The sequence below is a fragment of the Myotis lucifugus genome, unplaced genomic scaffold (genome assembly GCF_000147115.1).
Source record: "Myotis lucifugus unplaced genomic scaffold, Myoluc2.0 scaffold_96, whole genome shotgun sequence".
NCBI classification, from domain to species: domain Eukaryota; kingdom Metazoa; phylum Chordata; class Mammalia; order Chiroptera; family Vespertilionidae; genus Myotis; species Myotis lucifugus.
Window position 1 is genome coordinate 1185021 of NW_005871144.1, and position 22767 is coordinate 1207787.

At 35.5% G+C, this 22767-nt stretch overlaps 1 protein-coding gene across 7 annotated transcripts in view; it reads right to left on the bottom strand.

Moving 5' to 3' along the window:
- Positions 1 to 22767, bottom strand: part of MAP3K7 (mitogen-activated protein kinase kinase kinase 7) — a 63206-nt gene that overhangs the window by 19039 nt on the left and 21400 nt on the right. For 3 of the 7 annotated variants that reach the window (XM_014458430.2, XM_023756515.1, XM_006091807.3), the window contains 8 exons: positions 21782 to 21906; positions 19403 to 19531; positions 17068 to 17198; positions 14632 to 14713; positions 12117 to 12247; positions 11162 to 11291; positions 8397 to 8477; positions 4496 to 4560 (listed from right to left, as the gene is read on the bottom strand). In XM_014458430.2, coding sequence (XP_014313916.1) covers positions 4496 to 4560; positions 8397 to 8477; positions 11162 to 11291; positions 12117 to 12247; positions 14632 to 14713; positions 17068 to 17198; positions 19403 to 19531; positions 21782 to 21906 — 874 coding nt within the window. Of the gene's footprint in view, positions 1 to 4495; positions 4561 to 8109; positions 8250 to 8396; positions 8478 to 11161; positions 11292 to 12116; positions 12248 to 14631; positions 14714 to 17067; positions 17199 to 19402; positions 19532 to 21781; positions 21907 to 22767 lie in introns of those variants that run through there. The other 4 variants (XM_006091808.3, XM_014458428.2, XM_014458429.2 and 1 more) reach the window with 4 other exon arrangements.

The following is a 22767-nucleotide window of genomic DNA, read 5'->3' on the forward strand; positions in this document are numbered from 1 at the left end:
GTGATTTTTACTGACATCAGCCCCCACCAAAAGAAATCTTGAAAATAGATCTATATTATTATGCATTCTCAGAAAGGGTAGGCAGGTATACATGAGAATGTATAATTTTAGTGAAACGTAGAAAGGCTCACCCAGATGTATAAAACATAAATTTGTGCAGTCATCTGTAGAAATTTTTTATCAAGGTGGTTTAGCCTTGCTCAATCATATGATAGATACAGTGAACATTCAACATCACTAACTATTTAAATAATTAATGACAATGCAGACTATTGGAAGCCAAAACACTTGACATTAAAGAAATCTAGGATTACTTTAGCATATGTACCATTCAGTTTTATATACACGATGGATGATACAGTGTAGAGTTTGGGTGCTTTGGATTCAGATCTGGATTTAAAACTTGGTGATATCCCAGCCAGGCATGGTTCAGTGGTTAAGTGTGGACCTATGAACCAGGAAGTCGAGGTTCGATTCCTGGTCAGGGCACATGCCCGGGTTGCAGGGTTGAAGGCTTGATCCCCAGTGTGGGGCGTGCAGGAGGCAGCCGATCAATGGTTCTCTCTCACTGTTGATGTTTCTACCTCTTTCTAACTCTCCTGTCCTCTCTGAAATCAATAAAAATATATTAAAAGAAAAAAAAACAAAACTTGGTGATAGCAATTACTGATGGTGTAAGGGAAGTTAAGAGACTTGGGTAAGTTTCTCTAACCCTCAGTTTCTCAATCCACAAAATGAGGAAAATAAGCAATACAAATTTATAGGGTTAAGATTAAATAACATTTATTAAAGGCCTGACTGGCACAAAGTTGGTACACAAATAAATGGCACCTGTTATTGTTATAGCTTTTAAGTGATCTGGAGATAAGATCTGCTCAAACTATATCCCAAGAAACCAGAAACACCAATCAGAAAGGATATATGCACCCCTATGTTCATAGCAGCACAATTTACAATAGCTACTAAGATTTAGAAACAGCCTAAGTGCCCATCAGCAGATGAGAGGATTAAAAAACTTTGGTACATCTACACAATGGAATACTATGCTGCTATAAAAAAGAAGGAACTTTGACCATTTGCCACAGCATGGATGGAACTGGAGAGCATTATGCTAAGTGAAATAAGCCAGTCAGAGAAAGATAAATATCACATGATCTCACTCATATGTGGGATATAATAATCAACATAATTTGAAGAACAAGAATAGATCCAGAGACAAATGGTAGGGGAGGGGGGAAGTTAGAGAGCAACCAAAGGACTTGTATGCATGCATATTAGCATAACCAATGGTCAGACACTGGGGTGGTGGGGGCTTGCCCGGGGTGGGAATGGCTTGGGGAGGGGGGTGTCAATGGGGAAAAAGCAGACATATGTAACGCTTTAGACAATAAAAAAAAATCTGCTCAATTATGCTCCTTGGGGACTGGGCCTTCTTGGTAGTCTATGCCCCCCTGACCACACCCCCCCTCGCCCTGCCCCATGCAGCCAAAGACCAAAAGGAACACACCTGGAGTAGGAGAAGTTGGGTTTAATTTTTGTTGAAGAGAACCAGAAAGCTTACCATGGGGCATTGTGAAGTGTCTCAGTAAGAGGGCTTTATAAAGAGCTTATTATAGGATTTGGAATTTTGTTTTGTGATTTGGGGAAGCTCCAAGGAAGAAGGGGTTCACTCTAGATTGGCTACTGCCACAAAGCAAGGGCAATTCTACAGGGAGGACAGACCAGAGTGAGGCTAAAGCTACAACTGGACAAGCAGCAGCAGCCACTCATATCAGCTGGGAGAAGGCAGTTTGGCATTTCGTGGGTGACACAGTGACCTTGTTTTTGTCTGTGCTTAGGCAACATTTCAAAATGGTCTTGTTTTGTCTCATCTTACCATGGTCTCAACATAACCTTGTCTACTGGTGTTCTGAGAAACTGTTTATGTTCTAACAACACTGAGGCCTCAGTGTCAGATCAATTCCTGGATATCAGCGGCTGCTTTTTCTCAGTATCTTTTCAAAGTATCTAGGAGGCCAGATCCATTACATGTGCTTAATAAGCTTCCTGATTTAATTAATTAATTTAAAACTGAGTCTACAAAAATACTTACACTACTACTTTTAATAAAGAAGCTTGCTTGGTTCACTATACCTCTCAAAAGAAGTGGCAGTATAAAAACAACCAATTTGATTTTATTACAGATGGAAAGTCTAAGTGATCTTATTAAGATCAGTCTTGAACCAAGAGCTAAAATACAGACTCTGGTCATTTTACCTTCCTCTATAAGATGTAATGTTATACTTCATTAGTAGGTTCTCTCTTCCTCTGATGACTGTACTAGGTGGGCAAATTATTTTCTTCATCAATCACCACGGTCTTAACAAAAAAACAAACAAGCAAACCTGGTGCATATGCTTAATCATTGCTTAGCCAGACCTTGAAAAGAATTATACCTTTAATTTTAAAAATCCATATTATGCATACCTTTCTTCTTCAAATGATGAATGTTATTTTCATGAGTAATATAAATTATTTAATGGTCAATTATCATAACAGCTTTAGGGGAAAATGTTTTCATGGTACACTTTAGTACATTTTGGGCTTACTGTTTGCCATTCTCATCCCAAACTGGATATTAAGCATTTTAAGTTTCTAATACTTCAGTAATTTTGAAAGAGTGAATCAATTTTAAAAACTGGCTATATATCACCTATTTTAGAATACATTTTACTGCCATGTCATACTCCCCTCACTCCAGCTCTTTTGGAGTAATCCATGACAACTCATGCTACTGACTGCCCCACAATCATGGTCTGCCTCAGTTCCAGTGTTTTCCTACTTGAAGATATTGTAAATGAAAAGCATAACAATCATAATCTCAAGTAACACAGAACTTGTGAGGAAATAAGCAAGGCTTGGTGTGGTGAGGTCAGTGCTGAATTATAGCAAGGCCTTTATTAGAGGACATAGAAAAGCACTTGTTCTAGCAGATGCTCCTGAACTGTCTAGGGCAAGCTTCTCATTCCTACTCAACAGGAGAACACTTGGCTAGAGTTTCTCATAACTGGAATATCAAGAGCAATAGTAAACAGTTAAAAAGGTTGAGCTCATCAAGCCTGTAAAGAATCAAAGCAAATACCAGATGTTAAACTATCTGTTACTAAATGCCCTCATTAATACTTTAAGTATTTGAGGGGGAGAAAAGTGGAAAACTTCATTCAGAAGTTCTGGAGTCTCACAAAAGCAGATATATTGAAAAAAGCTGCTATTAAATAAATAAAATCAAGATTTAGAGTGACTTAATATAATAAAATACATAATAAAGTAATATGTGTATATATATTTTATCTATGTATGTACATATCTGTGAGTATGAGTGTGTGTGTGTGTGTGTGTGTGTGTGTGTGTAGGTACTGTGAGAAATAAAAATATTTCCAGATATAAATGAAGATCAAGGGTATTTACCATTTAAATATCTCAAGTGATTTTTGTTAGTTAAGTTGATGCCAATAAAGGCTTTCAAATTTTTATTAACAACTACAAAGAATCTCCAAAATTAAAAGTATGTTATAAAAATGAAATATCTTTCTAGGACAAAAAGTACTAATACATTTTACCATAAATTAAATCACATTGTTTATAATATATAATCCTATAATTTTATATGAATATGGACCATGTGATATTTTTATTAATTCAAATGGATGCTATACTCACAAAATTTACTTTTTTCTGCACAACTGAAAAAAAGAATCAACAAACACCTCATAATTAGTTCTCATTCATTTTAAGAATATGACTTATATAATATATGTTATATATATCAAGTTTAACAATTTGAATAAGAGATAAAAAAACAATGACTAAGCTGCAACTTTTATATACTTGGGGGGGTCAAAACTCTGTACTAGTCAGTAATGGCTTAATTATAGCACTGTCTGGATCATCTACAAAAAAGCAATGATAAAGAGATAAGAGGAGTTTAGCAGAGCATCCAGAAATATAAAGATGAAGAATAAAAATCTTAACCACTGGGATAGAAGCTATTCTAGAATTTATCCATCTGCTTAGTAAATATTGTCTTAACTTAGTATTTTATAAAATTATAAATCCAGTGAATATGACAAATTAAAAGATGTTAAGAGTCCTCCAGGTATGTCAGTGTTCTATGTGATTTCAGAGGAATGACATCTTATTGGGGAAATAGTTCATGATTTTCTTTAGAGGACAATGATAATTATTAAATTACAAGACTAAATATTTCCTTATTAAAGCATACATAAAAAACACATAACATGCACAGAGTGCTATTTCCTAAATTATCCTTCAAGTTAAATTAATAATGACACCCAGATTTTTTTCCTAAGAACTTAATTCATGTATAAATAAACTTCTCTATCACAATTTTAAGTCAACTCATAAAATAATTTTGCAGAGTATATATTACAGTTAATTCTTTATTTCTGCCCATTATTATTCTTCAAAGACTGAGAATTTGAATGTTAAGTCTTACCTGACCAGGTTCTGTTCCAGTAACAGTCAAGTCTTGGATGGATCTACGTCTTGGCTGTCCGTTGCCTTTTAAAAAATAAAAGAAGTAAAATACCGAAATCTATTCAGACATACAATAAGGATTTGATTGCTACAGTAGGAAGTTCAAATTTGTTGCTCCTTGAATCTATACAAAATGTTTGTGAGAAAAAAACTGAATTTATTATTTAAAAAATAAAAAGAGAGAAAGGTGTAAAAAAAAAAAAAAAGGGAAGAGAAACAGCTGGAATGTTTTAACTCAAAAGTTGCCGGCCTACAACAAAGCATGTCCTAATACAATAACCACTCCTACCACACGACTAGCTGCTGAACTCTCTCCCACCATCTTCTGTCATGTATTTAAATAGATGAATGCTTGGGGGGTGGGGCTGATGACGGCATCTATTTCAAGGGCCTTACGTTACAGCTTCTACAGCAAGACAGCTATCAGGTTGTAAGACATGACTGACTTTAACCAACAGCAGTACCTTCTTCATTTCAGGGCCTAAAAGGATGCTTAGGCTTAAAATTGATTAAACCTAGTCACACTTACTTAAGCCCATTAGTCTTTGTCAGACTCAGGTAATCTGTTAGTTGTGAACAACTCTTTAATTTCCTACTGGAGATGAATGACTCTCATTCTGTTCTCAAATATACAGCTTGTTTAAATGGGCTATTGAGTTAATCCTGCTTTAGGAACTTCTATGCTGTAATAATTTAAAAATCAATTCATGAAAGAATTCTATAAATTTAAGTCTTCAACAAAAGAGAATGAATTAAGCATTAGCTTCACTCAGCACTTTTATTTGGGATGAGAGATCAGCTGTCTAAAAGGAAACACCGAAATATTATGAGTAACAGCTGACACAATACTCGAAATTCTTTTGACTCTGAAAGCTATATTATGCAATTTCTCAACTGTGGGCAGCCCCAGGAACATGTACTCTAATAGCTGTGCCCTGATCAGCAGGCAGAATTCATTCTTAAAATTTACACTTCCATATTCTAAGTATCTTATTTTAAACCAATCAGCAATATAATTTAGCACATTAATCCATTAGACCCCATTACTACTTTACACATAAACTAAAAGGATCTTACAATAAAATAATGTTTGATGCAATAATGTGTAGTGAATATAAAAGCTCAAATGTATAGCCACCCTTGAAAGTGTAAGACATCATCACTCTTTTCCATTTTAAACTATGTTTAAAATTCTTTATGTAATTATAACTCAAAAATGTACTTCAAATTTCATTTTATTCCAGTTCCAACTTTTGATTACAAACTAACAGAGCAACAAACTGCACATTTATGGAATCAGGCACACTAAGATACTTTTATGAAAACTTTTAACTATCCCTGTTTTTGGAAGACAAAAAAGATCTCCACTACCGTCATGACTAATAAGCAATTTTAGGCACATTTCATTCAACACAATCATTCTAAAATTAGCTTACATGAGACAGGCTTGTAAAAGTGTCTGGAATTCTCTTTTCAGATAAGCAACATTTGTGAACCTGGGGAACCACCCAGCACATGTGTCTAAAAATCATTACATCACCACTGCAATAACAACAAAAACAAACTCAAATCTAGGTGAAGGTTAAGAGAAAAGGGAAGTAAAAACTTTTAAGGAAATAGGGTAAAGAAGAGCTGACAGTTCACAAATGCCATAAAATGAAAAATCTTTTAAGCTACAGCATGAGTCAAAGCAAGCAATATTAAGCAATGTATTTAATTAGCATAACCAAAGCAGAAACCATTTGGCAAATAGTTCAGACAAAGCAGAAAAAGATTACAATCAACAAATACTTGTTGCTCCAATATTAAATTTTAGGTTGTAATTTAGAAATATGAATGTAAAAAAATATCAAATACCTATCATTAAAAATGAAAATTACTGGGTGTGTTCTTAGTAAATTTAGATTGATTCTGAATTTTTTTGCAACTAAATACTAATTTAGAAACTCACTTATTTTACATTTGTTAATGGTTCCTTGATATGTGAATATCTATGTTACACATGGTAGTATAAAAGAACAAAAAGTAGAAAAGAGGAGCAAGATGCCTATCTAACCAGGTTTTCTTAGCACTGGCACTACTGACATTTTAGGCTGGACAAATCTTGGCTGTGGTAGGCTGTCTGGTACAGTGTTGATGTTTAGCAGGATCCCTAGCTTCTACCTACTATATGTCAGCAGCACCTGCCAACTGCGACAACCAATGTTTCCAGACATTGCCAAATGTGCCCTGGGAGGGGGAGAGGGGGGCAAATTCACCCTGATTGAGAACCACTGAGACTATTATTTTCTCCTATTCTCTCTCCCTCATCTTGTATAGTATTGGCTGTATTGCCCACTGTGTGTGTGTGTGTGTGTGTGTGTGTGTGTGTGTGTATGTGTGTATGTTTACCCCTAAGACCTGGATTAAGATTATACTACCATTTGCCTAAATTTTCCTGATTCCCTCAAACATTTATATAATCACAGTTCAGCAATATGTGTGTAAAATGCTGCCACTTTAGTTAGAATATTATTCCCTTAAACATATAGTACCTTTTACCATGAAGTAAAATGATCTCAAGTACTTGTTAATTTTGAAAGCAACCCATGACTCAATAAATAAAATTACAATGTAACAAACAGGTTAACTCTATTCTCTGAACAGCAATAGTGATGATATAAAACAAAGTACTTTGATAACCAGAATGAAAAGTAATTATGCTAAAAAAAATGGTTTTGTATACATAAAATGGCCCCTAGGAATTGTATAATTTATATTTTATACATATTTATAATTTATATGGATCCTATATGTATGCTAATTCCTGGCCACTGAACCTCAATTATAATTTGTTAAACAGGCACAATTTATTAAACACTATGTAAAAGACATTGACCAGTTCTGATTCAATCAATACTAAATAACAAAGACATTGTCTCTATCCTCAGTTTTCAGTTTCCTTGAGGAGAAAAAAAAGCCCACTAGGTATTCAATAGTATGCTAAAAGCACAATCACAGGCAAAGTACCAGAGTGCTAGAGAATTCACCCAAAGCACACCCATGAATGTGTGGAAGGGAAATTGTAATTTTCTTATCAAAATTTGGGGGCAGGAGGTAGAGGAAAACCTAAAGCAGAGGGATAAAGAAATGATAATTTGGATAACACATATTAACCAATATTGAAGGTCACAGATGCCATTAAAGCTTCTATCAAAAATGGTGATTTAGAACTTTAAGTACCATGTGTGAGTTAGGTATAAAAAGTAATTTGTGGGAAGACTGTCCTGATAATGCACAAGAATCAGAACTGAACATGATTCTTTGGCAAGATACCATGCAAAACAGCAAATCTCATTTAATTTTACTTTCTGTTTTCTAAGTTAAGGCAAAATGGTATTTAGCAATCCTCTTTTCTCAACTTCATATTTCACTTGCTACCAAGAGAAAGAGGCTGGGATAGAAAGCCTAGCGGACACCCCTAAAATAGTAACTAAGAAAGAAAAGGAGCCAAGGACAACAAATATTTTTTAAATAGTTGTTTCCTCTTTCTGCTGGGTGCAAAAAAGGTCTGGGTTCAGTTTATCTACTCACCTAAGAGCTGAGAGGAAGTTGGTAAAGTCTGGGCAGGCATTCTCCCCTCTGTGAAAAGGTTTACTTTGCCTTCTATTTTATCCTCATTTTTGGATATCTGAGGTATCCTGTCAAGCCCACTTCAGTGTAGATAAATGTATACATTTTCAATCTGTCTCCCTAATTACTGCATGCAAGGTACCTATTTTCATGTCCTACAAAAATTGGAGCAAGAAGCATTTTGTAAGTACCAGGGATCATTATTCCGGTTCCACAGTTATTGGACCAACTCAGGTGGCCTATGATACCTGATATGACGATCTCAGGGACATCCAGAATGTTGCCAAATGAAGCAGTTTTACGATGGCCCCGTTTAGGCTTGGAACAGGCTGCAAAAACACATATACACAGTATACATGCAAACAACCACAAAAGTAACACAGAAAACAATAAATTACAAAACGAAATAGTTTTCAAATAGTTATGTTAATAACACTCCGTGCAGAAAGGCATGCAGAACTATCTGACTTTTCATCCATGCTCAGAAAAGGCGTGATTAAGGAGCAAACAACTACCAATACAAGATGTTTCACACACTGGCTTTAATTAGCAGAAGAAAAAAAAAAAGAAAAGAAAAAGGGACAGAGACAAACAAAGCTGCAGGGTAATGAGGAAGCTAAATACAAATATGTTCATAGAGACAATCTACCTAAGTGAAACCACTGATATACAATGGAGGGGCTAGGATGAAAGTGGGGAGGAAGAGAGGAGTTAAAAGAAATAAGCTACCATATTTGTTTTATTATAAAAATACAGGAATATATGTTCAAGTTAGGTGTTTTTTGAAGTGTGCTATAAAGTAGAATTCATTGGTTAAATGATAATTATTGCATCAAAGTATAAAATGTATATGCTTTTATAATTATAAATATTTACATATACTTCTAGTAGACTGAGTATTTATTGTAGTTTCAAAGTTTAGGGTACATTCCTGCTAAACATGAATAGTGTTGAAAAGCTAGAGAAAATGAACCTTTCAAAGTAAGGTAATTCACTAAAAACATCTGAACTGTGTAGAATTCAATGACTGTTCAATAGCACCTATTCTACATTTAGGCAGAAAAAGGATAGGGTAATTTAAATGCGTATAGTTATCTTTAACCTAGTGAAATGTCATTTCTGTAAAGAATAATTATAAACCAGTACCTGACTAGAATATTGACACCGGCAGATATAAAATTATTATAGCACTACTTCCTGTTTTAAGGAGGAAATCACTATTTGGCAGGTCTATCTTGAATGATATCCCTGAAACGGAAAAGATTCTCCAAAGTGTGAGGGCATATCCCTACTTATTTGATACTACAGTGAGTCTCCCCCGCTCCACAGAAACACTTGTGACTCATAGAGACCAGATGAGCTTATCAGTGGCTAGTGATCTCCCATCAACTTGATCGTTTCTGAAGATCCACCTGTATGGCAGAGACTGCTGGTGCCCTCCCAATCATTATTTTCCCCTTTTTCTTAGCAACAGAGCCCTGACTTTACTCTGGAAAAGCTCCATGAAGAGCTTGGATATGTGCCCTTTGGCCTTCTCCTAATTTTTCCTTCCTGCTGTCTGGATTGTGTGGATGTGATGATTGGAGCTGTAACAACATTCTGGAGCACCCAAGTATCTATGAGGATGGAAGCCACACAATAGGGACTGTGGCACAGAGGGACAGAAGGAATCTAGTTGCCTAATGATCATGAAGCCTACCTCCAGATTTGTTTAAGTGTGAACAATAAAAGTTTATGTGTTAGACACTGTTATTTTGGACACTCTGTTATATCGACCTGATTCTAATGCTGACTAATAAAATCATTGATCATGATTAGTTGAAGTCAAGTATAGTATGATTGTCCTCTGGACAACTTCTATCTGAAAATAACTCCACACAAAATGAGAATATTCAATTTAGAAAAAAACCAAATGAATGACAAAAGATCTAAAAAACAAACAAAACAAAAACCTGGTTAGTTAATTTTTAAAATATATATATGCTAATATACATGTACATACATATATAACTATGGGACACTATGAAAGACTGATTTTTTGTTTATATTTCCACATTTTTCACAAAAGAAATGTATTTAGGTGTATAATGACTTCCCTCCACTCCTGGGGGAATCAGAAAGAAGGCAAATTAAACCACCATTACTAAAATGAAACCTAGCTAGAAAAGAAGGTTAGATGTTTACGCAGGTAACAACACATATAATTTTTGTGTGTGACCAGTCCTTCCATAATTAATAATTTTAAGAACTGACAAAATGGAAATGTTAGCGTTTTCAAGATCAAATATAATTAACATAATCTTTTATTTTATAATTAAAAGCATTAACCACAACCAACTTAACTACCTTTGCTACGAGCAGGAGGAGCAGATAGTAAGGTCAAATCATATATGAATCTGGAATACATTTTTTTGCTAATTTCAAAACAAGATATTTGCTATTATTTGAGTTTAGCACAACATTCTAGTAGAATCACTCATAATCTTCCAGCCCTGGCCGTTGTGACTCAGTTAGTTGGAGTATTCTCTCATGCACCAGAAGGTCGCTGGATAGATTCCCAGTAAGGAAACTTACCTGGGTTGCGGGTTCAATCTCCTGTCGGGTGCGTGTGGGAGACAACCAATGTATTTCTCTCACATCAATGTTTCTCTCTCTCTCTCTCTCTCTCTCTCTCTCTCTCTCTCAAAAAATTCAAAAACTTGCAAAACATGATTTTGGTAAAATTTCAATTTCTCATTTAGATTTATTTTCTGCTCATGTTTACACTGAAAGAATAACATCTGATAAAATCTGTAAATAGAAACATATAGTGTATGGTCCAAATAATTTCATAAGTCCTATCATCTTCCTTATTGCAATTTGAGAGAAATGTGTAAATTATTGCTAAAAGTTAGAAAGTAACTTTTAAGCCTACTTCCTGCTTCAAAAATTTTTAAGACACAAAAATCCCTGATAACTGAAACAACTGAAACTATCATTTTCACTCCTCTTCACACTTTTATTTCCTTTTTACCTGTAGTCGCAGCAATCCTGGCTTCTATTTCAGACATGTCAGCACTCATCCTCTTGCCCTCGGAGGTTGGGGGCAAGCTCTCTACGCTGTTCCCACGGGAAGCTCCCAAGCTTAAACGGCCAGATTCACTCTGTTAAAATTACAGGTCAATGTGAATTACTGAAACTCTGGATTTAAAATCCTAGACAGCCTAGAACAGCCGTGGGCAAACTACTGCCCGCGGGCCGGATCCGGCCCGTTTGAAATGAATAAAACTAAAAAAAAAAAAGACCGTACCCTTTTATGTAATGATGTTTACTTTGAATTTATATTAGTTCACACAAACACTCCATCCATGCTTTTGTTCCGGCCCTCCGGTCCAGTTTAAGAACCCATTGTGGCCCTCGAGTCAAAAAGTTTGCCCACCCCTGGCCTAGAAGGAGGAAAAATACCAACTGGGATTCTTATGAGTTCTGTTTCTGAAAGAAAAGGGAAGTTTTCAGGGAAAGGGAGCTACAGGGTTAAGGGAGAGCAAGCTGTAATACTGGCCTTCAGAGAAGGGTGGTCACTGGAGTTAAATGCCCCAATTATTAGTTAACCTAAATGCCTCAGGCAAGATGAATAAAATCACACCTTAAATGGCAAAAATATATCTGAACAACATGAAATGATAGATTTAGGACAACTTTAACTGGATAGTACAGCCAAGAAATAGCCATTTGACATTTTTAAACATTAACCATTAAAGTTAGGAATCACCATAGGGAGAGAGCTGCACAGTTGGCAAAGGCAGCAATCATCAGAAGGGAAAACAATTTGGTAATAGGAGATTCTCATATGTCTCTACTCTTAAGCTTATCTGTTTCAGAAACAAGATTCAGAATTTGTATAATGGAAGATGGCAAATCATTTCAGTTGGTATAACATTATGACTACTAAGGTTACCATATGATTTTACTTTAATAACAAAACAAACCTGTTGCTTTGCCTGATTTTTCAATAATTTTGATTCTAAGCGTTTAATAGTATCATTTGTGGAAGGAACTTGCTCCATATTAGTGTCACTTTTATTACTGGTATTTGTAGAAGCAATGTCCATGAATGAGCCTAGGAAAGCAGAAACATTTATGAATAATAAATACAAATGCTTCATCAATATGTAATGTAAATTCTTTTCTAAACTAGCAAGACATAAATAGATGTTCCAAGCTAATGGAGATAGCCTCCCCCCAAATTTTTAAGTGAAATTTAAGAATAACACAAAAAGGGACCAAAATACCTAAATAGTCTTCTCATAGTCAAAGATGCTTTAAAGTTGTTAGCCTGAACTAGTAGAATGAAGTGCCTATTAATCAAGATGGGGAAGATCAAGGTAGGAGTGAGTTTGAAAGGAGTACCAGGAGCTTAGTTTGGAAAATGATAAGTTTGAATTCCTATTAGATATCATGCAAGTAGTTGGATGAGTGTAGAGTTCAGGTCTGGGATGGAGTAAAACATCGGCAAATAGATAGTACATAAAGCTATGATATTAAACGAGATTACCAAGGAAATAAGTGTAGACAGATAAGCAAAGAGTCCAAATTACTGAGCCCTGGGCACTCTAACATATATAGCCTGGGAAGATAAGAAATAATCAGCATAGGTAACCATCAGAATAGTGGCCAGAAATATAAGACAATCTAGGCTAGTATGGGATCCTGGAGACCAACTGAAGAAAGTCCTGTAAGAAGGAGTATAATGAACTGTATCAAATGCTGATAGTAAAAAAAGATGAGAACTGAAAATTATTTAGATATAATAATCTGGAGATAACTGGTGACAACGTGAGAAGAGCAATTCTGAAGTATTGGTATAATAAAAGCCTGAAGAGGAGAGGACACAAGAGAGAATGGGAAGAGAAGCTAGAAAATCAAATATAGACTGTATATGCTCTGGGAATGATACCAGTAAAAAGGCTAAAACTGATGATGCCAGAGATAGGGGGAAGGATTGCTGGAATGGGATTTAATACACGAGTTCACAGGCTTGCCTTTGGCTAGAAGCAGGGGCAGTTCAGCCATAGTAATAGAAGAAAATGCTGAGTAGATGGGCAGATATAGTGAAGGAGCTTGTGGAAACCATCTACTGATTACTCCATTTTTTTTTCAGAGAAATAGTAAACAAGGTCAGCTGAGAGTGAGGAGAGTTTAAAGTTTGAGGAGAGAGGCTAAAATATAAAATTAAATCATCTAGGAGAGGCGAGATGGACTAAAATAAAGTGCAACTGTCCAGCAGCATTAAATAGAGATTTGAGGATAGTAAATAAATGTGTGTCATCTCCAGCCACCTTCAGCTGCACTGATATGTGGAGTAAGCTGAGAGTCAGATTTAACCAGGCCTGTGGTTTAGCCAAGGAAGCTTGAGTAAAGGGCTAGAAGGCTGAGAATTATTCCCAATGGAATTATAAAAACTGCTTGGAATTAAATGGAGGAAAAAAGGAAGAACCTAGGAGGACTGAGGGTCAGTGAAAAGATAAAAGGGTTAAAGGTCAAGGGAGAGGGTTTGAAAGCAAAAGCAAAAAACAAAACAAAACAGAATTTTAGCGTTCACTTTAAAATTTAGCACAACTAAAATATTTTCAGTAAAACTGGAATTTGGAAATAACTAGCCAAACAGTAACCAGCTTAAAATAAATATAATTATTTTTGAGGTGGGAGCTATAGGTCAGTGAAAATATTTGTCAATAAAAATAAAATTTTGAGTATATACACACACACCTTTTAATTTTAATTAATAATAAAATGTCATAATGTATTCCCAAATATATATTTAGTACAATTTTTCTAAGAGTATTATTTCTACTATCATTTTTTTTAAGTTCTTATTTATTTGAGAGAGAAAGATAGAAACATCGATGAGAGAGAAACATTAATCTGCTGCTTCCTGCATGCCACCTACTGGGGGTTGAGTCCGCAACCTGGGATACAACCAGTGACCTCTGGTACATGGATCGATGCTCAACCAAATGAGCCACACCAGCCAGGGCTCTACTATCTTTTTTGATGACCATAATCTATGAATTATATTTAGAAAACTGAGGAACTCTGAACTAAAATTGTAGAAGAGTCTCTGTAAACTCTTCTATAAAGAGCAAAAAAAAAAATAAGGTGAGCATAATGAAGAACAATGTTGTTACATATATTTACAATAATTTCTAATAGTATTTGATCTAGCAGTATCTATATATAAACTATCTTTCAAAGAAAGAATAGCATTCACAGTAATATAATATGCAATCGTTTTATATATAACTATACAAGAATCCCAAGATTTGGAAGCACAACTTTAATAACTCTTTAATCTTGGACCTTCATGACGAATGGTGCACCTGGAAACTCAAACTGTAGTCAGTCTTGCGAAATGAAGAAATTAAACTGCAAATGAAGACCATAATTTTTTGGGAAAGATACAAAAAAAAATTAGATGATTATTCTTCCGATCTCTCTGCTTACCTGTACTGGTGGCCGAGTTGCTCTGTCCCTCATCCGAGTACTGACAGGGATACTGCAGGGGCTCATCTGCTCCTGGAAAGTACTGCAGATAAAAAGCAAATCTAACTTAAAATTCCTTTCATACAAACGAAATCCTATACAGTTAACTTGAAAAGTACATCCTAATTATTTTGCTATCATGGGACTTGAATGCAGCAAAGATACTGCTTTATTTTCCTTAAGGCAAGAGTGAATTTGTAGATATCTAAGTTTTTGATATTTATAAAGATGACAACAACATGCTCCTTTTCTGAATTTTAATTGTGATCAATGCCATCCCATACAAACCTAATATATTAAGTGTTCGGTCGGCTGTTCAACCAATCAAAGCATAATGTGGTAATGATATGCTAAGGCCGCTCAACTGCTCGCTATGATGTGCACTGACCACCAGGGTGGGGAATATGCTCCGACCGGTAGGTGAGCTTGCTGCTGGGGACTGAGTGAGATGGGCCAGACATGCCCTGGAGCCCTCCCGTGACCCTCCCCGGCCCCGATGGGGTCCCTCGGCCTGGCCTGCGCCCTCTCACAATCCAGGACCCCTCAGGGGATGTCAGAGAGCCAGTTTTGGCCTGATCCCACAGGCCAGGCTGAGGGACCCTGCTGGTGCAGGAATTCCTGCACTGGGCCTCTAGTGCAGTGGTTGGCAAACTGCGGCTCGCGAGCCACATGCGGCTCTTTGGCCCCTTGAGTGTGGCTCTTCCACAAAATACCGACTTCTCATGGGCCACGAAGTTTCAATCGCACTGTACATACGCGCCCGCACGTGGTATTTTGTGGAAGAGCCACACTCAAGGGGCCAAAGAGCCGCATGTGGCTCCGCAAGGCGCGGTTTGCCAACCAAAGCTCTAGTGTATTAAATAATGCAGAGACCAGAATCTTGAAGAAAACAGCAAATGTTCTCTAAGGGATCATATGACATACAATAGTATCATTCCTCATAGTTATATGAAACATATTTATGTCCTCAAAGTAGTGATATAAACTTCCAAATTGTTGAAATGATTGTTAGTCTGATAACTGAGATTGGTGTGCCATAGAATGATGGTTAGAACTAATACTTTAAACAAAAGGAAAAGGTTATGCATATATCCCTCTATGACCTGAACATGTAATAGTAGAAACATTTGGTGCACAAAAAATTAGAATTTAAGAGAAAAAAATTTTCTTCTCAAATTAAACAAAACATATATTAAGCACAATTACAATTTGACCAATTTATATATCCCAATATTTTAAGGTATGTGACTCTAGAGACTAAGTTGTTTTCTTAAGAACGTATCTTTACGGCCTAGAATTCTATATATGTATGTAGCTGCTACCCAAATATGATGGTTAGTTTTAATCAGATTAGTTCAAGCTGATTTGTCTAAATTATTTTCAACAGAATGAACAAGCTAAATCTTTGGCCATTTAGGAAATCACTTAGCTATATTTAAGGATATTTGAATATTCTTCTACTGAGCAAATTGTTTTGAAATTCAGGTACTTTTATAGAATGTTAACTTTTTAAAGTCAAGGTACCGCTTGATAGATTTTGTTAGTGCCCCAAAAACAGAGTCCTAAAATTATTCAAATAATTCTCAAAGTGTCTGATTTATAGACTAGGAAATTCTGATAATCATTTAAAAAGGTTGTTCTAAATTTAAAAATTCTATAAATTCTAGAAGAGAATTTAACTTTTTAATGGCAAATGAAAGGCAGAAAATATGCAATGAAAAAACAAAAGGTAAAAAATCACTTGTGTCTACGAATGCAATCTCTCTATTGCCCTGCATAAGTGACTGCTTGATAAAGAAAATTAAAAAGTTAGTTTAGCAAGTGTTAAAAGTCATAAAATACCTAGGTCCTGTAAGGGCCCTAGAGACCACCTAATTGCAAATGAGGCAACAGGCCCAGAAACAAACACATTTACCCACTAAGTTAAGCAGGAGGAAAAAGCAAGTCCCAAAACTTAGTCTAGCCCAGGGGTGGGCAAACTTTTTGACTCGAGGGCCACAATGGGTTCTTAAACTGGACCGGAGGGCCGGAACAAAAGCATGGATGGAGTGTTTGTGTGAACTAATATAAATTCAAAGTAAACATCATTACATAAAAGGGTACGGTCTTTTTTTTTTTTTAGTTTTATTCATTTCAAACGGGCCGGATCTGGCCCGCGGGCCGTAGTTTGCCCACGGCTGGTCTAGCCCCTTTTCATTATAAATAACGAAATTTTTCCCCCTATAATAGTGTTTCATCCTCTGATTACTGAGTAATAAATGTCCTTTGTAACTTGGAAAATACAGAAAAATATAAAGCAGAAATTAGCAATAATGTTTTTTTACTTTAAAACTCCATTAAAACTCAGTACACATCACATGCCCCTAAACACAAAGCCCCTCAAAAGAAGGATTATACCCGCATCAAGTGAGTCATTATTTTCACAATCTCTTCCATTGAAGGGCGTAGAGAAGGATCTTTAGACCAACAGCGAGTCATCAGGCTCTCAATGGGCTTAGGTAAATTTTTGATCAGTGGTGGTCGAGTACCTATGAATAAAAATTAAAGGAGGGGGAAAGAATTTGTTACCCAAAGAATGTTGTCAGCTTTTTATATGTATTTCTAAAACAATATTTATTTTATGGACCTGTAATTTAAGATTTTTTTTGGAGTAATAAAAGTAGGGTTGTTGTTTTTTTGTCTTTTAGGTTAACACTGTATTTTCATAAAGAGGAGAAGCTACACTTTTCAAAAAGTTAAATGAAAAAGTTTACATTCAATATGGTAATAGTAAGCCTGAGAATAATATTTCACCTGTTACAAATATTCTTTTAACAAATAATAATGGCTTAATTTGTGTCTTAAGAAAAATAAAATGGTAGCTTGGGGTAATGTTACTTGAACTATATTTTCAGATTCACTGCAAAAATTTCAAATGTGTTTGAAAAATCATCTTCCATTCCTAAAAACTTATCTCCAAATGACTCTTTTGTGGGAAGGAGTCCTTTTGGCTGCTGTGAATCAATCATTTCATAAGCTGAAAACGGACAATTTCTTGTAATTGCCAAACTTTAATATTATAAGTAAGGTCTCCAACTTAAAGAAGGCCTCAAATACAATGAAACCCTTATAATTTTACCAATTAATAAATTAGTTCTTTTATCCCTTACTTCATTGACATTCAATTATTTACTGACAACTGACAGAGGGGGAGAGGGGGAAAGTCTTGGTCAATGCTCTGGTATTCTCTACAATGACATTAAAGGAAGTAAAATGATAGGTGGTACAGGAAACTGGTAAAGTGTTAAGATTACTCAGATGATAGTACTGTTTGATAGGTCTACAAATGACCTAAATAGGCAGATATCTGTGCATCACTTGTGAAATAGTGTATCAAAATGCCAGTAATCAGAATGATTATAATCAAGTGACAGAAATTAAATAACAGACAGTGATGTTAAAAGTTAGGAAGGTTAAGCAATTTTCCTTCATGAAGAGTTTATTTTCCCAAAGCAAATGTGAAGTAACTTGATTAATGAAGAAGATGAATTCTCAAACCATGGGTCGTTAAAAACATTCTAATTAGAAATATAAAATGAATAGAAGGGATGTAAGGACATTGAATCCATAAATCAACATAACTTTAAAATGTGAGGATTGGAGTCAGAAAACTATAGACTGAATCCCAGAAATACCAGTTATAATCTTTCTTTAAATCCTCACCCAAGGATATGTTTATTGATTTGAAGGGAAAAAGAGAGAGGGAGAAAGAGAGAAACATCAATCGTTTCCTCCTGTATTTGCCCCTACCAGGGACCAAACCCAAAACCTAGGCATGTGCTCTGACTAGGAATCAAATCCACAACCTTTTGGGTATGGGATGACGCTCCAACCAACCGAGCCACCCGGCTGGGGCACCAGCAATTAATCTTGTATGTGACCTTGGGCTAGGTACTGAACCTCTCTAGGTCTCAGTTTCCTAATCTGTAAAACTGTAAAATGAGGCAATCATAGTATGCACCTCATAAGGATGAAGAAGATATAAAGAAAAAATACATAGAACACTTTGTGTTTTGCCTTTCTGCATAGCTTAAGTAACAACTCTTATTATTATTCTTTGCTTTAATCTCTCCAGTGAGATCCTTGTGCTTCCTCAGGAGAAAAAGCTATAGCGCCCCAATGATCTTAATGATGTGAAAGATTTTATATACTTACTAATTTAATTTTTAAATTTATTTCCTCCACAGAGTCCAGGCCAATGCTTCTCTATCCCCTAATCAGTGGTCGGCAAACTGCGGATCGGCAAACCGCGGCTCTTTGGCCCCTTCAGTGTGGCTCTTCCACAAAATACCGACTTTTGCGCATGGGCCATGGAGTTTCAATCGCACTGTATGTGCGCTCCTGCACGTGGTATTTTGTGCAAGAGCCACACTGAAGGGGCCAAAGAGCCGCATGTGGCTCACGAGCCGCGGTTTGCCGACCACGGCCCTAAGTAGTTAGTTGGTTCCCGCTGACTACTGATAACCTTGCTCAAATCAGCACAGCCAGCAGAACCCCTCAGCCTTGTACAAAGGCCAGGACCACTCTAAGCCCTGACCTGCCTGATTTTGGGTTGTGGGGATGGTGGGATACTGATGGCAGAAAAGTATTCTGGTACCAAAGATGTTAAAGATAAATGGTCTTCTTTGGAGGAGAAACAATTTTCCATACAGGGAATATACAAATATATTTTTTAAAATGTTGGTTCACAAACCGTTATGAACAGCCCACATGATACGGAAAGCTGGGCCACCAATCTCATCAAAGGGTTTCCGACGCGTTATCACTTCCCAAAGGATAATACCCCAGCTGAAGACGTCACATTTTTCACTGTAATTGCTACCTACAAAAAAATGTAGTACAATTTGAAGACTTTTTTCCTCATGACTTAAAGAAACAATTGTTTTCATAAATTTTAAGAATGAACATCGTGTACAAACAAGAGGAGCCCACATGCAGAGCTGAGAAATTACTCTTTCTGAAGTTCCTTAAATCTTTGTAAAAAATACACTTTTTAATGAATTAAGTGTTAATAATAAACTAGAAAATCTACTTTAGAAAGTTAGTTATGTTCTACCTTTTCATCTGGGGCAGAGAATGAAACACTTGTACATTCCTTTCTATAATTTTTTAATCTTAAATTTTCTTCTCCCATTCTCTTGATGAAAAGCACTATGTTACTATTGAAGCAGAACAAATATCTAATTTAGTGTTAAGATTTTCTTTTCAATATATGGTAAGATAGAATTCTTAATTTGAAAACTAAAAAATAAGTTGTAAACAGTGAATATTATGAATAACAAATTTACAGTTGGCAGATTATGCAGCAAAATTTAAAGGATTTATAAGTTGGTGGATAAATCATTACAATAAACACCCCCCCCCAAAAAAAACCCAAACCTCAAACAACCCACTATAAGAATGAACAATTATTATAATAGCAGCTCTTCATGTACTTAGCGTACCATATGTACTACACATGCATTTAGCAGTGCATTGTTACAATGACGTTAGAATCTAATTTGGGCTAACTGTGTTGACATCTTTCAGAAATAAAAAAATCTGCATGGCCTAATAGTCTGAGCTTTGTTGCTCTAAACAATTAACAATAACTTTTATTTCTCTTTTTTTTTTGTATAAACAAATATTTTTGGTCTCCATACTACAGGAATGCTGTTATTTTAACTCACAGAAAGGTATATTAAATACATGATTTTTAAACAATGCTAATTATATGCACTCTGTATTTAAACTTGAAAACATTATTATTATGAGGCATTATTTAACTTTGTATAATTTAATACTCACTTGTCCACTAACTTTTAAATTGAATTTTATGGCAAAATGGTTCCACTCAAATGACCATTTGCATAGCAAATTTCTTTCTCTCAGGCGGGTGGCTAAAAACAAAAAAACCGCCTTCAAATTCATAAAAAATAAAAGAATAAACCTTAATCAGAATCTGATTACTGAACGTATTTGAATTTTATGGGCATTCTTGCGTCCTAACATACAAATCATACATCTTCAGTTAAACTTTTCATATTTAAACGACTTGATGTTTTTATAGAAAAACCTAGTATGAAATTTATGGATCACTCTTTTAGAACTTGAGTAAAATATAGAGATGTAAAAGAAAGTAAACATAAGCTTATCCTTTACTTGCTACTCTTACTACTGTATTTTCACCCAATTACTTGCATTCTTCCTAAGGCATGCTCATTTAGATGATCAATTTTTAATTCCTAGGAAACCAATACAAAAGCAGTTAATTCCCATTATTCCTGGTATTTATGTTCAATAAAGTTGCTATGAACATTGAATTAGTGAACACTGAATCACTTTCTCCTAGTGGAAATACAGGGGTAGTTTCCTGTGAGCCTCTTCATAACAGATTTGTCAACTGACCAACACATAACATGTATGTTTCTGTTTAAGACACTTTATTGAATATGTTTGTTGATTCATTAATATTGAACTCATCACCAACAGCACTATAACTCATACCTGAATGAAGATTAGCTAGTACATCTCTGCCAGACACATGATAACCTTCTTATACTTAAGAACACTAGAAAGCGATTCAATACTATTCTTGGAGGCCATTTAAAATAGTGAAATAACTAACAAAAAGCACACGTACACACACACACCCCTGAACAAAAACATGGCACTAGAGAGATGAAAAAATGTCACAGTATGAGAGCTAAAGGCAAGTGCTGCTTTGTTTGACCTTAGCAGGAATCATGTGTTTTGGGGAACTCAAAAATTTTCCCTGCTCTATGCATGCCAGTGAATAACCATGAAAGCACCATGAGTACTGATTTGAAGGTTACACACAGGTAATTTTACAAGTATTGAATCTGAGAATGAAGATCAACTGCACATATGCTTGAACTTGCATAGAAGGTGCTAGACAACTTCAATCTTGCTATGAGATTTAAGATCTAAGGCTATGTTTACTTAATACCTCCTTAGACTTTAGAGAATATACTTTATAATTACTTACCATAGCGAAATAAAACAATGGGCAAGATCATGAACATATTGGTAATAAGACAGATTACTAATCACATCATGCTTGTCATTTTACCTTCAAAGACTTCAGGTGCCATCCAGGCAGCACTCCCCTTGTTATTGGTCATGTGTGTCTGAATATCACAGGCTGTACCAAAATCACAGATTTTTAAAACTGTCCCTCCTGCGACCAGCAGTAAACTGTTAAAAAAAATAATAATAAAATCATAGGTTGCAAGACTCATGTTTGATTCTACAAGAAGAGACGTCTGTGGTATATTAAATAGAAAGGGTTAAGCAAAATGTCACCATTCAACTTCTGTGAAATGTTACCTGGTCACTATGACAACTTAAGAGTTCAGAGGAATATCAGTAAAAATTAATTGATCTCTTAGGAAAATTGCTAGAACCACATTTTGATGTCTCCATCTCTATCTCCATAATCTTTCCTGACTATAGTTTTCTCTGGGTCAAAATAAAATTTAAATCCTAAAATTTATGGATTTTTGGTATATGGGTAGATAGAGAATGAAGGTAGTCATGTAAGCTGTGTAATTATGAAATATAAAATGTTAGAAAACTGAAACGACTTCCTTCCTTTTGTGAGATATTTTCATGTATGTTGTTTAATAACGCAGTTATCACAAAGCCAAAACATGCTCTAATACAGAAGGAAAGGAATACTTTAGGGATTTGCAGCTGATGTTTCTGGCTCTTCCAGGAAAAGGATACTTTGTGCCTGATGCTTTGTGTCTGTATCCTTTGAATCATCAATTTGTTGCTGGAAAAGAGCTATCATTTCCCTGATTTTGCTTTGCTATTCAACTCAATACAGGGGGGATGGAGGACTCAATTTTCATAACCAGCAAAAAAAGAAAAAAGCTAAGTGGCTAAGTGATTTCTTCTTCACTTAGCCAAAATAGGTAGCTGAGAAAACAGCCAACAGCCACAGAAGTCAAATTAAAAAAAAATAAAAGTGTCATGAATCTGGGGATTAAATATTATTTGACCAGGGACCTGGGGAGAAAGAAATCACTTTAAACCTCTGCATAGAAATACAGT